The following is a 13,701-nucleotide window of genomic DNA, read 5'->3' as shown; positions in this document are numbered from 1 at the left end:
GACATCATGGGAAAAATCTAAATAAATCAGCTAAGACCACAGAAAATAAATTGTAGACCTCCACAAGTCTGGTTCATCCTTGGGAACAATTTCCAAATGCCTGAAGGTAACACTTTCATCTGAACAAACAATAGTACACAAGTATAAATACCATGGGACCACGCAGCCGTCATACCGCTCAGGAAGGAGACGCGTTCCTTCTAGAGATGAACGTACTTTGGGGATAAATGGGGATAAAGATTGTACTTTTTGGAGAAATGTCCTCTGGTCTGATGAAACAAAAATAGAACTCTGTGGCCATAATGACCATTATGTTTGGAGGAGAAAGGGGAGGGTTGCAAGCCAAAGAACACCATCCCAACCGTGAAGCACGGGGATGGCAGCATCATGTTGTGTGGGTGCTTTGCTGCAGGAGGGACTGGTGCACTTCACAAAATAGATGGCATCACGAGGAGGGAAATTATGTGGATATGTTGAAGCAACATTTCAAGACATCAGTGGGTGATGGCTTGGTTGCAAATGGGTCTTCCAAATGGACAATGACCTAAAGCATACTTCCAAATTTGTGGCAAAATGGCTTAAGGACAACGTTTAACGCAAGTTAAACAATTTAAAGGCAGTGCTACCAAATACAAATTGAGTCTATGTAAACTTGTGACCCACTGGGAATGTGATGAAAGAAATAAAGCTGAAATAAATAATTCTCTACTATTATTCTGACATTTCACATTCTTAAAATAAAGGGGTGATCCTTCCTGACCTAAGAGAGGGAATTTTTACAAGGATTAAGTGTCAGGAATTGTGAAAAACTGATTTTAAATGTATTTGACCAATGTGTATGTGAACTTCTGACTTCAACTGTATTTATGTATAATGATCTTTGACTCAAAAGGTTGGTGACTACTCCTCTGGGGTAAGGTTACAATATTCCAAGAACAAAAAAAGCAAGAGTTTACAGAATTTTGCAACCCTACTCACTATCATTTACGAGTCAGGCTTTGCTGTTTGTCTAACATGCTGTCTCTCTGGTCAGGTGGTGGCTCCGGTTCGAGAGACCTGTGCCCAGACACTGGGCGTGGCCTTGCGCCACATGACTGACAGCGGTGTTGCCATGACAGTAGACATCCTGCTGAAGCTGCTGACGGAGGACCAGTGGGAGGTCCGGCACGGGGGTCTTCTGGGCATCAAGTATGGCCTGGCAGTCAGACAGGTACCACTAACCTCCTGTTTTGTCTGGTTGCCTCTGCCACCCAACATGCATGATGCGTGTTATCCATTTTAAGGCTGTAAAACAAGTGTTTAATACATGCATACATTTTTTTGCCCCCCCCCCAAGTTTTCTGAGCAAAAAACAGGCTGCATCTAGTTCATGATCCCTGAACTGCACTCATTGTCTTTCTATAAACTTTTTTTCCTCGCTCCCTCGCTTTCCTCTCAGGACCTGATATCCGCTCTGCTTCCACGGGTGCTCCCTGCCATCACGCAGGGGCTGCAGGACCTGGATGATGATGTCAGAGCGGTGGCGGCCGCGGCCCTCATCCCTGTGGTGGACGGGTTGGTGCAGCTACTCCCCAACAAGGTCAGACAGGAGCTCCTCTCCACAGTCACTCTTTACACGTGGTCACCTTAACTGCTCCTTAGCCTCTCTCCAACCTCACTCCTCTGTTATGCCTGTCCTATGGCTTTGCCTTTGTTGTCATTGTAAACTTCTTCAGACCTGGCCAACCTGCACACATTTTGCCCAGCATGCACGCAATTTGAGATGAAAGTTCGCCGGTACGAGAAAAACTCGACCCTAAAACAGTCTTCTAGTTGGCACATTGTGATTTACTGACTCGATCTCTAGCGGTCTGCTCTGATCCCAGAAAGCACTTATTGTAGTTCAGTGTGTGTTGCTGCGTGGATGGAAACAGAAGCCCTTACGTTAGACTCTTAAAGATTAGTAGACCTATGTTACTTAATCAGTTCTGGGTCAGTCCTCTTTAAATAGCCGTGTGTCGACAGTAGGCTGCTAATGATGATAATAGTCAGTTCACCGATGTCAACGAGGCATGTTGAACGAATGGTAGCCTAGTGGCTCAGACTTAACTTGATGGATTAGGTCAGAGAGGGAGATCTGAAACAAGCTCCTATAGGCCTAGTTCAGTTTCCTATTCCTAATAGCCTACGGTGAGCTAGACTACTAGCTGCTTTGCGTCCAGCAATTGATTTGTTCTGAATTATCTCCCCAAACAAAATGTAAGAAGCCATTTTCACTAGACTAGCCACATAGACACCTAATAATGAGAATAATCTTTACCCCTTAAATTTGACCTAGAATAATGTGACATTTTAAGGATGAAACACAAGACTTCCATGTTGGCTACATTGTTTATAATTTAAGACTAAGTTTCAGGAAATGGCAATTACAGGTAAAAATAATGCTAAATGCTCCAACTTCTTGAGGGGGAAATTGACTCTTACATCAACCCCACCTTGTCAGAATATCCTAGGGAGAGCCCTGATTGTACATTTTAAAAATATAAACGCAACATGAAGTGTTGGTCCCATGTTTCATGAGCTGAAATAAGATCCCAGAAATGTTCAATTTGCACAAATAGCTTATTTCTCTCAAATTTGTTAACATCCCTGTTAGTGATCATTTCTTCTTTGCCAAGACATGCCACACCTGTCAGGTGGATGGATTTCCCAGAAGCTGATTAAACAGCATGGTCATTACACAGGTGCACTTTGTGCTGGGGACAATAAAAGGCCACTCTATAATGTGCAGTTTTGTCACACAACGCCACTTTTTGATGGAGCGTGCAATTGGCATGCTGACTGCAGGAATGTCCATCAGAGCTGTTGCCAGAGAATTGAACATTAAAGCCGCCTCCAATGTTGTTTGAAAGACTTTGGCTGTACGTCCAACCGACCTCACAACCGTAGAGCACGTGTATAGGTGTTGTGTGGGCGAGCGGTGTGCTGATGTCAGCGTTGTGAACAGAGTGCCCCATGGTAGGGTTATGGTATGGGCAGGCATAAGCTACGAACACAATTGCATTTTATTGATGGCAATTTGAATGCACAGAGGTACCGTGATAAGATCCTACGGCCCATTGTCGTGCCATTCATCCTCCGCCATCACCTCATGTTTCAGCATGATCATGCACAGCCCCATGTCGTGAGGATCTGTAAATAATTCCTGGAAGCTGAAAATGTCCCAGTTCCTCCATGGCCTGCATACTCATCAGATATGTCACCAATTGAGCATGTTTGGGATGCTCTGGGTCGCCGTGTTCCAATATCCAGCGACTTCGCACAGACATTGAAAATATGTGTGACAACATTAGACAGGCCACAATCAATTTTAAAGGTATATGTGACCTATCGATGCATATCTGTATTCCCAGTTGTGAAATCCGTAGATTAGACCCAAATTAATTTATTTAAATTGACATATTTTCCTTATATAAATTGTAACTCAGTAAAATCTTGTTGCGTTTTTATATTTTAGTTCAGTATAATTAATTACTGAAGAACAGCCTACCATTCCTACTGAGGCAGTCTTCTGCCAACATAAGGCAAAACCCCCCACACTTTGACTATTTGATTTGAGCAGTGTGTCGCCCGCGCCGTCGTGGGGTCTGCGGGGTGGGTGCTGCCCCCGCGCCAAAATTCTTAGCATGTCTATGGCACAATAGGGTTGTGTTCAGTTAGCACCAAATGGAAGAGAACTGATTGAAATCGGGACGGACTACCTGGACATTTTCGTTTTTTCCCATTGCAAAAATGTTTTCCATTGAGTTTGCTGATGAACACAACCCAGTTTGATGTTTATTTGCTCTGTTTTTTTCAGTACGGTGCTAACCATAGCAGTTGTCTCTGTTTTGTCTAGATCATGACTGCTGTTTTTTTCCCTTTTTTCCCTGGTATTGTTCAGGTCCCATTCATAGTGAACTCCCTGTGGGACGCTCTTCTGGAGCTGGATGACCTGACAGCCTCCACCAACAGCATCATGACCCTACTGTCCTCTCTGCTCGCCTACCCTCAAGTCCGACAGTGCAGGTAAGTGACACCTCTCCTGTCTGTACAGGTATAACCTCTTCTCCCACTACATCATGGAAATCATGAACATCTTGTACTTTTAAGGAACATTCCGATGATCTACAGTCAAAAATGTGCGCTAACAATTGTGGTAAAAAGCAGGTCTTGTAAAGTCAATGGTGTTTATGGCTGAGAAACAATCAAACCAGTACGTGTTTGTTGTTGTGGTTCCCTTTGTCAATGAAACGTCTAGTGTGCTTAGGATGTACTAAGGACAACTTTGTCAAGGGATGATAGGCCCAACAACGCTCTCTTTTTGTCCCTCCAGCATGCAGCAGTCCCTAACGGTCCTCGTTCCTCGGGTCTGGCCATTCCTTAGACACACCATATCATCAGTTAGACGGGCCGCACTAGAGACCCTTTTCACCCTACTATCCAAAGCTGACCAGGTGGGTTTGTAAGAGAAATATGTCAATGGCCCAATCCTAAATTGACCGCTATGCACTAGTGTCATAGGATTTGACAGGTGTAAGTAATAAGGTAATAGCTCTGCCTTTCCCCCTGATAGGCTAGGTGGAAGTTTCACCATATTGCCTGTACCAATCAAATCCTCTCCGGTCTCCACACACGTAGGGCCTTACATGCTGACCACACCACTCGCGTTACAAAATAAATGTATACATGTTATTCAGTCATTGCAGCCACACTGCTTGCACACGTCAACTACGCTGCATAGCCAGACGCTAAAATAGAACTTGGTCCCGCCTCTCCAATCTCCTCATTGGTTTTTAGGAGCATATACCCACGTGGATGATTGAAAGATGACCTGAGGTCCACAGTGCAGTTGGTAGTGGTAATGCACCTTAAAGTTGGTTGCAAACCGCCATATAAAGTCCAAAGAAGAACAAGAAGCCTGGAAGAGGAGTCTACTAGAAACCAATTCGGGTTACCCTTTTATCTGTGGATTAATTGTCAGAGTAGAGGACCTTGTGCATTTCAGGTAAAATAACAACAACCCAATGTTTATATCCCAGGACAAATTAGCTATAGTTGGTTCAGAGTTAGTTTTGAGATATCAACCTGCTTGTCCGTATCGCGTCTGGTGTGTGTGGACAAAATCAACATGCATGCTATGGCGCACGCGAGCGCCCTGTCTAGTCATCCATTTTGAGGTTGGGCCAATTTTTGGAACGCTAATGTATGAATACAACTCATAACTGAAATCTGCTTTGTGTTGTTCCAGAGCTGTGCATTATGGCTCAACCAGGTCTTGCAAGACATGCTCCGACACATCTTCCAGTCCTGCATCCTGGAGAGCAATCAGGAGATCCTGGACCTCATCCAAAAGGTTTGAGACACACACCACACGAGGCAGGTTTCCATTGACCCAGGTTTATTCGACAAAAGCAATTTCGCAAACAAATTATTGTGACGTGTAATAAAAAATGGCAGATATAGGAGACATTTTCTAAAGTAAAGATCGACAACATTTTTATCCGTTCAACGGGTGGAGTTTTAACTTTTTATTTGCGACAAATGATGGCAACAGTGTTTTTCAAATAAATTATTGCCAAATGATTTTGATGCTACGGGGCACGTGAGGCCATTTAATGCATTTAATTCTAAGTGCCTTCTGCTTGCAAATAAAAAAAAATCAACTAAAAAATGTTTTCTTTGCGAGACGACAAAGATTATCCTGACTTTCAAGAACTCCTGAATAGGATAGCTGGAAAGTTTCTCCATTCAATTTGCTAGCAGCATGCCACCCTGCATCCCACTGCTGACTTGCCTCTGAAGCTAAGCAGGGTTGGTTCTGGATGGGAAACCAGATGCTGCTGGAAGTGGGGTTAGGAGTGCCAGTAGGAGGCACTCTATCTTCAGGTCAATAAATACATTAAAATACACATATATATATATATATAGGATACCTACTCATTCAAGGATTTTTCTTAATTTTTACTCATGTAGTAAAAATATATTCTTCAAAGTAGCCACCCTTTGCCTTGATGACAGCTTTGCACACTCATGGCATTCTCTAAACCAGCTTCACCTGCAATGCTTTTCCAACAGTCTTGCAGGAGTTCCCACATGCTGAGCACTTGTTGGCTGCTTTTCCTTTACTCTGCGGTCCAACTCATCACAAACCATCTCAATTTGGTTTGAGGTTAGGTGATTTCGGAGGGTTCTCGTCATCTAATGCAGAACTCCATCACTCTCCTTCTTTGTCAAATAGCCCTTACGTAGGCTGGAGGTGTGTTGGGTCATTGTCCTGTTGAAAAACAAATTACAGTCCCACTAAAGCTGTCAAGGCAAAGGGTGGCTACTTTGTAGATTGTCAAATATAAAATATATTTTGATTTATTTAATACTTAAAAATGTTTAAACAAAAATGTAACACTACATGATTCCATATGTGTTATTTCATAGTTTTGATGTGTTCACTATTGTTCTACATTGTAGAAAATAGTAAAAATAAACAAAGGGAATTTGAGGTGCGGGGGTCTGCCTTAATCGACATCCACGTCTTCAGGAACAGTGGGTTAACTGCCTTGCTCTGTGGCTGAACGACAGATTCTTACCTTGTAAGCTCGGGGTTACAATACAGCAACCTTCCTGTTACTGGCCCAACGCTCTAACCACTAGGCTACCTGCCCAGAAAAGCCTTGAATGAGTAGGTGTATCCAACTTTTTTGACAGGTACTAATAAATAAATATACAGTGGGGAGAACAAGTATTTGATACACTGCCGATTTTGCAGGTTTTCCTATTTACAAAGCATGTAGACGTCTGTAATTTTTTATCATAGGTACACTTCAACTGTGAGAGACTGAATATTATTTATTTTTTTATCCAGAAAATCACATTGTATGATTTTTAAGTAATTCATTTGCATTTTATTGCATGACATAAGTATTTGATCACCTACCAACCAGTAAGAATTCCGGCTCTCACAGACCTGTTAGTTTTTCTTTAAGAAGCCCTCTTGTTCTCCACTCATTACCTGTATTAACTGCACCTGTTTGAACTCGTTACCTGTATAAAAGACACCTGTCCACACACTCAATCAAACAGACTCCAACCTGTCCACAATGGCCAAGACCAGAGAGCTGTGTAAGGACATCAGGGTTAAATTGTAGACCTGCACAAGGCTGGGATGGACTACAGAACAGTAGGCAAGCAGCTTGGTGAGAAGGCAACAACTGTTGGCGCAATTATTAGAAAATGGAAGAAGTTCAAGATGACGGTCAATCACCCTCGGTCTGAGCCTCCATGCAAGATCTCACCTCGTGGGGCATCAATGATCATGAGGAAGGTGAGGGATCAGCCCAGAACTACACGGCAGGACCTGGTCAATGACCTGAAGAGAGCTGGGACCACAGTGTCAAAGAAAACCATTAGTAACACACTACGCCGTCATGGATTAAAATCCTGCAGCGCACGCAAGGTCCCCCTGCTCAAGCCAGCGCATGTCCAGGCCCGTCTGAAGTTTGCCAATGACCATCTGGATGATCCAGAGGAGGAATGGGAGAAGGTCATGTGGTCTGATGAGACAAAAATGTAGCTTTTTGGTCTAAACTCCACTCGCCGTGTTTGGAGGAAGAAGAAGGATGAGTACAACCCCAAGAACACCATCCCGAACGTGAAGCATGGAGGTGGAGACATCATTCTTTGGGGATGCTTTTCTGCAAAGGGGATAGGACGACTGCACCGTATTGAGGGGAGGATGGATGGGGCCATGTATTGCGAGATCTTGGCCAACAACCTCCTTCCCTCAGTAAGAGCATTGAAGATGGGTCGTGGCTGGGTCTTCCAGCATGACAACGACTCGAAACACACAGCCAGGGCAATTAAGGAGTGGCTCCGTAAGAAGCATCTCAAGGTCCTGGAGTGGCATAGCCAGTCTCCAGACCTGAACCCAATAGAAAATCTTTGGAGGGAGCTGAAAGTCCGTATTTCCCAGCAACAGCCCCGAAACCTGAAAGATCTGGAGAAGGTCTGTATGGAGGAGTGGGCCAAAATCCCTGCTGCAGTGTGTGCAAACCTGGTCAAGAACTACAGGAAACATATGATCTCTGTAATTGCAAACAAAGGTTTCTGTGCCAAATTTTAAGTTCTGCTTTTCTGATGTATCAAATTCTTATGTCATGCAATAAAATGCAAATTAATTACTTAAACATCATACAATGTGATTTTCTGGATTTTTGTTTTAGATTCCGTCACAGTTGAAGTGTACATATGATAAGAATTACAGACCTCTACATGCTATGTAAGTAGGAAAACCTGCAAAGTCAGCAGTGTATCAAATACTTGTTCTCCCCACTGTATGTCTTCCAATGTCCCAGGGTAGTGATTGGGGACATTGCCCTGTGTAAGGTACCTTCTTTTGGATGGGCCATTAAACAGGTGTCCTGACTCACTGTGGTCACTAAAGATACCATGGCACTTATCGTAAGAGTAGGGTGCTCACCCAGTGTCCTGGCTATATTCCCAATCTGGCCCTCACACCATCACAGCCACCTAATCATCCCCAGGTTCCAATTGGCTCATTCATCCCTCTTCCTCTCCCCTGTTACTATTCCTCGGGTTGCTGCTGTAAATGAGAATATGTTCTCAGTCAACTTACCTGGTAAAATAAATTATTTCAGATCTACAGGAGTGCAAGTTTCACCATGGCACAGACCGTGGGGATATTTTGGCACATGAGCATTATCGGAATATGGCAAATATGAATAAATGATTGCATTCTATCCATGCTGGCTTTCCCAGGATAGTCATGAAGCAGATGGGAGGTGGGAGGGCATACATGCTGTCGTAAATTTATTCATGCTGAATTATCCTAAATGCGGAATGGAAAAACTTTTTTCTTTTTTTTTAAATGACCCTAGCTTTTTGCAGGTGTTTATTTTATTTTTGTGACGTCATTACGTCCAGCTGTTTTTATCGACATGATTGTTAAATGGAAATGCACCCTAGCAGGCAATTGTTGCATCTGTTTTCTTTACAAACATTCTAAATGTCAACAAAAAAATCACTGGACAAGTTCATGGAAACATGGCTAACGTCATATATCCTGACTAGGGATGCTACACTCCTGTAATTTTTCAATAAATTCCCTGGTTTTCCAGAAATCCTGGTTGATTGATTCAAATGTTCCTGCTTATTCCCCACTGATTCTGGGATTTGGGGAAAACCAGGGAATTTATATTAAGTTCCAGGAATTTTGCAACCGTAAATCCTGGCTGCTGTTTTTAACGAGTTTTGTCTTCTTGTAGGTGTGGACCGAGCTGCTGCGCCAGGCCCCTCAGCAGTACGTAGTAGCAGCCAGCTGTCCCTGGATGGGCGCCTGGCTCTGTCTGATGATGCAAGCCCCTCACATCCCCATAGACATCAACATGCTGCTGGAAGTCAAGTCTCGCTGCAAGGTGAGAGGATGGTTACTCCGTTAGGTCTGATCGTTACATCCGCTACAGATTGTATTCTCAATTGTGCTCTTATTCCAAAATTAGAGTGCGCCCTTAGGATATACACTCAGTGGCCAGTTTATTAGGTACAACACCCCATTAACAAAAGTGGTTCGCTCCTACAGACAGAGAGTCTCGTGGCCATGGCTTGCTATATAAGGCAAGCACAGGCATCAAGGCATTGAATTACTGTTCGATTGAACTTTAGAATGGGCAAAACTAGTGACCTAAGCGACTTTGAGCGGTGGTATGATCGTTGGTTCCAGGCGCGCCGGTTCCAGTATCTCAAACGGCCGGCCTCCGGGGCTTTTCAGGCAAGATATTGTCTAGGCTTTACAGATAAGATATTGTCTAGGCTTTACAGATAATGGGGCGACAAACTAAACATCCAGTCAGCTGCAGTCATGTGGGCGAAAACAGCTCGTTGATGAGATGTCAAAGGAGAATGGCAAAAACCGTGCAAGCTAACAGGCGGGCCACAAACAGACAAATAACGGTGCAGTACAACAGTGTTGTGCAGAACGGCATATCGGAATGCATAACTCGTCTGTCCTTGTCACGGATTGGATATTGCAACAGGCGCGCCCACACCAGATTCCACTCCTATCGGCTAAAACCAATAAGCGGCTCCAATGGGCACGCGATCACCAACACTGAACAATTGAGGAGTTGAAAACATTGCCTGGTCAGATGAATCCTGGTTCCTGTTGTCATGCTGATGACACAGGATTTGGCGTAAGCAGCATGAGTCCATGGCCACATCCTGCCTGGTGTCAACGTTACAGGCTGGTGGTGTAATGGTGTGGGGAATGTTTCCTGGCACATGTTAGGACCCTTGATACCAATTGAGCAATGTTTCCATGACCCAAATAATTCAGGTGGTTCTGGAGGTAAGGGGGGAGCAACGACCCGGTACTAGATAATAAACTGGCCACTGATTGTATATTGCCTCGTATGATGCAATAGTCTAGGGCGCTATTCATTAGGGCACACTGTAGACACTTTTTGCAATGGAAAACAAAAGTGACTGTTCTTATTGGACAACCTCAGATGGTGGTCCGTTTTGGGCAAAAAATAAACATTTTGATAGTTTCCGGATTCAACCATATTAATGAACAAAGGCTCATATTTCTGTGTGTTATGTTATAACTTCAACTTCACTCGACCCAGGGTTCTGATGCAGATGTTCTCTAATATCATTTGACAGGAGAAGGCTGGTGGGAAGCCTCGCCAGGGAGCCTTGGTTCAAGTGAAGGAGACTGTTCAGGAGTACATCGCCGGGGCAGAAACCGTGACCGAGGACCCAGTGACGCGGGACTATGTGGTGACACGGGCTCGACTCATGGCCGCTAAGTTAGTCTCTGTTTCTATTCCTCAATCAAATTTTTATCCCTAGAGAGATTTAAGAAAAATCACTAAATGGTAGATTTGGGACAGTAGGCAGCGGTTGGATCCTGAGAGACTAAGATTAAGAACTGAATGCAGCACTGTATGGTATCTGCAGCCAGCTGCTACTCCGGGTTGGCCTGTTCACATCGTTTTGTCTCCAGGACTCTTAGTGCCTGGCCGTCCTGGTATTCAGTGCATTCAGAAAGTATTCAGACCCCTTGACTTTTTCCACGTTACACATCCTTATTCTAAAATGGATACAAGTTATTTTCCCTCATCAATCTACACACAATACCCCATAATGACTATGTGAACACAGGTTTTTATACATTTTCGCACATTTATAAAGAATGTACCTTATTTACTTAAGTATTCCGGCCCTTTGCTATGAGACTCAATATTGAGCTCAGGTGCATCCTGTTTCCATTGATCATCCTTGAGATGTTTCTACAACTTGATTGGAGTTCACCTGTGGTAAATTCAATTGATTGGACATGATTTGGAAAGGCACACACCAGTCTATATAAGGTCCCACAGTTGACAGTGCATGTCAGAGGTAAAACCAAGCCATGAGGTCGAAGGCATTGTCCGTAGAGATCCGAGACAGGATTGTGTCGAGGCACAGACCTGGGGAAGGGTACCAAAAATGTCTTCAGCATTGAAGGTCCCCAAGAACACAGTGGCCTCATTTTATTTTTTGTGTATTTTACACCCTTTTTCTCCCCATTGTCGATATTGTCTCATCGCTGCAACTCCCCAATATGCTCGAGAGAGGCAAAGGTCAAGTCATGCCAAACCGCGCTTCTTAACACATGCCCGCTTAACCCGGAAGCCAGGTGCACCAATGTGTCTGTACAACTGGTGACCGAGGTCAGCCTGCAGGCACCCGGACTGCCACAAGGAGTCACTAGAGCGCGATGAGTCAAGTAAAGCCTCCCCTAACCCGGACGATGCTGGGCCAATTGTGTGCTGCCCTATGGGACTCCCAGTCACGGCCAGTTGTGACACAGCCTGGGTTACGCTCAGCTTAGACCACTGCTCCACTGGGGAGGCGACCTTCATCACTCTTGAAAGAAGTTTGGAACCACCAAGACTATTCCTAGTGCTGGCTGCCCAGCCAAACTGAGCAATCTGGGGAGAGGGGCCTTGGTCAGGGAGGTGACCAAGAATCCGATGGTCACTCTGACAGAGCTCCAGAGTTCCTCTGTGGAGATGGGAGAACCTTCCAGAAAGACAAACATCTCTGCAGCACTCCACCAATCAGGCTTTTATGTTAGAGATGGAAGCCACTCCTCAGTAAAATGCACATGACAGCCCGCTTGTAGTTTGCCAAAAGGCACCTAAAGGACTCTGACCATAAGAAACAAGATTCTCTGGTCTTATGAGACCAAGATTGAACTCTTTGGCCTGAATGCCAAGCGTCACGTCTGGAGGAAACCTGGCACCATCCCTACGGTGAAGCATGGTGGTGGTAGCATCATGCTGTGGGGATGTTTTTCAGCGGCAGTGACAGGGAGACTAGTCAGGATCGAGGGGAAAGATGGAACAGAGTAAAGTACAGAGATCCTTGATGATAAACCTGCTCCAGAGTGCTCAGGACCTCAGACTGAGGTGACGGTTCGTCTAACCTACAGGACAACGACCCTAAGCACACAGCCAAGACAACACTGGAGTGACTTTGGGACAAGTCTCTGAATGTCCTTGAGTGGCCCGGACTTGAACCCGATCGAACTTCTCTGGAGAGACCTGGAAATAGCTGTGCAGCAATGCTTCCCGTTAGAGGTCGACCGATTAATCGGAATGGCCGATCAATTAGGGCCAATTTCAAGTTTTCATAACAATCGATTAATCAATACACAGAAGTATATATTTAGCTAAAAGAAATCCAGGTTAGCAGGCAATATTTACCAGGTGAAATTGTGTCACTTCTCTTGCGTTCATTGCACGCAGAGTCAGGGTATATGCGATAATAATAAACGTTTTGTTTTCGAAATGATAGTTTCCGGATTCGACCATATTAATGAACAAAGGCTCATATTTCTGTGTGTTATGTTATAATTAAGTCTATGATTTGATATTTGATAGAGCAGTCTGACTGAGCGATGGTAGGCAGCAGCAGGCTCGTAAGTATTCATTCAAACAGCACTATACTTGGAGTAGTTGTTCCCCTTGCTCTGCATGGGTAACGCTGCTTCGAGGGTGGCTGTTGTCGATGTGTTTCTGGTTCGAGCCCAGGGAGGAGCGAGGAGAGGGACGGAAGCTATACTGTTACACTGGCAATACTTAAGTGCATATAAGAACATCCAATAGTCAAAAGGTTAATGAAATACAAATGGTATAGAGGGAAATAGTCCTATAATTCCTATAATAACTTCAATCTAAAACTTCTTACCTGGGAATATTGAAGACTCATGTTAAAAGGAAGCACCAGGTTTCATATGTTCTCATGTTCTGAGCAAGGAACTTAAACGTTAGCTTTTTTACATGGCACATATTGCACTTTTACTTTCTTCTCCAGCACATTGTTTTTGCATTATTTAAACCAAATTCAACATGTGTCATTATTTATTTGAGGCTAAATTGATTTTTATTGATGTATCATATTAAGTTCAAATAAGTGTTCATTCAGTATTGTTGTAATTGTCATTATCCTAAAAAAATTGTCCGATTAATCGGTAGCTGATTTTTTTGGTCCTCCAATATTCGGTATCGGTATCGGCGTTGAAAAATCATTATCGGTCGACCTCCACTTCCCTCCGTAAGGCAATCAAACAAGCAAAGTGTCAGTATAGAGTCAAAGTGGAGTCGCAATTCAACGGCTCAA

At 44.0% G+C, this 13,701-nt stretch overlaps 1 protein-coding gene across 2 annotated transcripts in view; it reads left to right on the top strand.

Annotated features, from left to right (window-relative positions):
* Positions 1-13,701, top strand: part of LOC109889804 (TATA-binding protein-associated factor 172-like) — a 65,573-nt gene that overhangs the window by 21,278 nt on the left and 30,594 nt on the right. For both annotated transcript variants that reach the window (XM_031823369.1, XM_031823368.1), the window contains exons 11-17: positions 1,034-1,210; positions 1,439-1,579; positions 3,923-4,047; positions 4,355-4,475; positions 5,270-5,374; positions 9,300-9,449; positions 10,696-10,841. In XM_031823369.1, coding sequence (XP_031679229.1) covers positions 1,034-1,210; positions 1,439-1,579; positions 3,923-4,047; positions 4,355-4,475; positions 5,270-5,374; positions 9,300-9,449; positions 10,696-10,841 — 965 coding nt within the window. The remainder of the gene's footprint in view (positions 1-1,033; positions 1,211-1,438; positions 1,580-3,922; positions 4,048-4,354; positions 4,476-5,269; positions 5,375-9,299; positions 9,450-10,695; positions 10,842-13,701) is intronic.

This window comes from Oncorhynchus kisutch, linkage group LG4, assembly GCF_002021735.2.
Source record: "Oncorhynchus kisutch isolate 150728-3 linkage group LG4, Okis_V2, whole genome shotgun sequence".
Lineage (NCBI taxonomy): Eukaryota > Metazoa > Chordata > Actinopteri > Salmoniformes > Salmonidae > Oncorhynchus > Oncorhynchus kisutch.
This window is presented reverse-complemented; position numbering and strand designations above follow the sequence as displayed.